A 3,065-nucleotide genomic window follows, 5' to 3' on the forward strand; every position below is an offset into this window, starting at 1 on the left:
ATAGGAACTTCCAGAAATAGAGAATAACCATGAGCAACTTCTACATCTAGTATCAATGCGCTCTGCATGTTGAGAACGCAATAAACTGGCTTAAAGAACTGTACTGTATATCGCCAACACAGATCTGTTTTACATGCCTTGATTGTTAATGAATTACTTACTCTTAATCTCTCTATAACGTACAGTTGACTTGCACCTTAAGGAGGTCATTTGATTCTTTCGCAAAAGTAAAAGCAACGTCATTTAGCAGCAATTAAAAGCGCCTTGAGGGAGACTTAAAAAAAATACAATATCCAATTAGAAAAAGCCATACTTTAAACATTTGTACAGGAATAAGTTGCTGGAATTTAACTGAAAATGTGACGTCTGTACAACAATTTACAATAGAGCTAGAAGGGAATTTATCATTATTCCTGCATAGAACATTATACATGACCTGTTTGCATTTGGTTTCATACTGTTGCTTGCTTTTATCGGAAGTCTGGAAAGTTACACAAGTTTCAATACCACAGCAAGTATAGTATTTTTAGGAAATTGAGCAGATTTCAAAATTAGCAATCTATTTGAGAAGTAAGTACCAGGAATTCCATATCACCCTTCCAAATCTAAATTCAGTGAAACGCCACCACATTTTTGGAGGTACAAGCCTGAGTTGCCAAATAAAATACTACAATTTTATCTGAGGAATCTGACACAGAACATATCTTCAACTGTCTCACACTCCTTACTTTGGTTTCAGAAGACCAATGTCTTGGAAAGATGGCAGTTTATTTAGTTTATGATCAGGCACGGAATTTTTCCTGTTTTCAAATTTGTTCACTACCCTTTTTTTTTTTAAATAATGAAAAACTACCCTTCATGTTAGAACTTTCCAGTATCAACCAAATGTACTTTAAGTATTAAAAAGATTATTTACAATGTTCCCCAGAAAAAACTAAAAACCTTTTCTTCAGTCTTAAACACAACACACCTGTTAGTGTGTAACAGGCAGTGTCATCCTTCAATGTTTAAAAGTATTTCTCAGAAGGGTACATTTATTCACAGTCCATGATCCATTCCAATCATACAAATGACACTATGTAGGAGGACTTCAGTCTGAAAACACAGTTATCAAACTTGTCCTGTGTAAAAACACTCAACTGCTTCAAGCTCAAGTCTGCATCTGGAAACTACACAAAGGTATCATGCCATTCCTTGGTTGGAGAAATTTCAGTACGAAATGATGCTTGAAGTAGGTGGTGTAGGGGATGCTGCTAGCCCAGTCATATGCAAGTTTCCTGAAGAATTTGATCTCCTCATATGAGGGAGAAGATAAGGATCATTAGCCAGCTGGTGGACATCAAATCTATCCTCTTTTCGGTATGCTAAACAGCGTCTGATAAAGGCCTAGAAAAGAAATAAAAAAAGTTACAGTGTCATTCCAAATAATTACATCTGCTTACAAGCAAATATGCTTGTAAAAAAATCCTCCTGTACAAAGTCTTGTTCCTATGTAATTCAATTCAAATGACAGCATAACATTTTGCTACTGAGACCATGAATAAAATGTAACATCACTGAAGGGAAAAAAAAACCCCAAAAACCAGCAAACTAATTGGCTTCAAATAATTACACTTAAAATATTTATTTCCATGTTTAGGAACTGCGTTTACAAGTGAAATATTAGCATCTCACATAATTAGAATTCTACATGTGTTATCCCTGAACAGCTTAGTGAAAACCAGAAGCAAATGTCAGAGGACTGAAAAAGTAGAAAGGAGCTCCACAGAGCTTCTAAAACCATTCAGCTGTGCAGTAGATGAGGAGTAGATAGAAGATGCAGGGACAGAATTTTAATGCTTTAGCTGACCTTTTAAACCAGGCATTACCACATGTACCATGATGGAATAAAGCAAAATGTGAAATTTGACAATGGTGGTTGCCATTTTCATTTGGCACTAAATAACTAATAGACTATTTAAGAAACACTACCTAGCTGGAACTCCTTTCCCAGAAAAAAACTCAACCCCATCTACTTAAAAATATCTAATCAACTGAGCAATTCTGTAGCTAGCTTCAGGACTGCTCTTGAGACACTGTATTATCCTACATTTAGGTCCATACAATGTATGCCAATCACTTTATGCTGAAAGTTTCTGTCAAGTCTTATGTCTAGCATAAACAGAACATTTGGTCTCCTGAGAGCTTTGGCTTCAACATTTAATGATAGAAAATCCTTATTATTACTACAGAACTGACAAGCACGTCATTACTTAACTTAGGACTTAATTTAAAAGAATTGCAGATCTTTTCTTTGATAAATCTGTTCAGCTGTTTGTTCTTTGCTCCAATTAAAAACTGGAGATTAAAGGAAAAAATCTGTGATGCAAGCTCCGAAGAATCCTGCTAGAGTTTACTTTAATCATTTATATATCCACCATGAACAAGGTGCAAATGATAAAAATAATGCACATCTGTTAACATATATTCAGATGTTCCTGGACATTATGGATTTTAATCAAATTCTTCTCAATGGATACTTCAGAACAAATGAGTTGTTTAGATTTGTTTGTAAGATCCTCAGAGTAACAGTTTGTGTCTAAAATGTCTGTAAAAGACTTCATGCTTCTGTGGCACTGTAGACACATTACTGCAATGAGAAGAACACTGCACAAAGTAAGAAAAAGTAAGGAGGATCAAAGGACAGTCGCAGTCTGAAAACAAACTAACAATGTCATTTCAGGTTCCATATTTATTTCATCTCCTTGTTTTTCAAATCAGAATCTCAGTTTACAAGCTGTTCTTTTCCAAGTGCCAGGCCTATAAATCTGCAAGACAATTTGGATTCTACACAGTCATCATAAATGGTCTGAATTTAAAAGTTAGTCTGAAATTGTTTTATAGCATTTCCACCAGAGAATAATTCTCTCTCTTACAGCTATCGTGAGAATGCTAGTAAGAGTGAAGAATACTGAAAGTTTATTTTAGTCTTTCAAACAAACAAACAGAACATGGAAAACACAGAGAATGTAAAATAGAAGTTGCCAGTCCTCTATTGTCTACTTTTGTCTGTCTACTATTTACCA

General features: G+C 34.8%; 1 protein-coding gene across 1 annotated transcript in view; it reads right to left on the bottom strand.

The window, feature by feature from the left end:
* Nucleotides 1-608: 608 nt before the first annotated feature.
* The window catches only part of TLK1 (tousled-like kinase 1), a 45,555-nt gene continuing 43,098 nt past the window's right edge, over nucleotides 609-3,065 (bottom strand). The window contains exon 21 of the mRNA XM_010012034.1: nucleotides 609-1,386. Coding sequence (XP_010010336.1) covers nucleotides 1,210-1,386 — 177 coding nt within the window. The 3' untranslated portion in view covers nucleotides 609-1,209. The remainder of the gene's footprint in view (nucleotides 1,387-3,065) is intronic.

Source organism: Nestor notabilis, unplaced genomic scaffold (assembly GCF_000696875.1).
Source record: "Nestor notabilis isolate BGI_N333 unplaced genomic scaffold, ASM69687v1 scaffold7783, whole genome shotgun sequence".
Taxonomy (NCBI): domain Eukaryota; kingdom Metazoa; phylum Chordata; class Aves; order Psittaciformes; family Psittacidae; genus Nestor; species Nestor notabilis.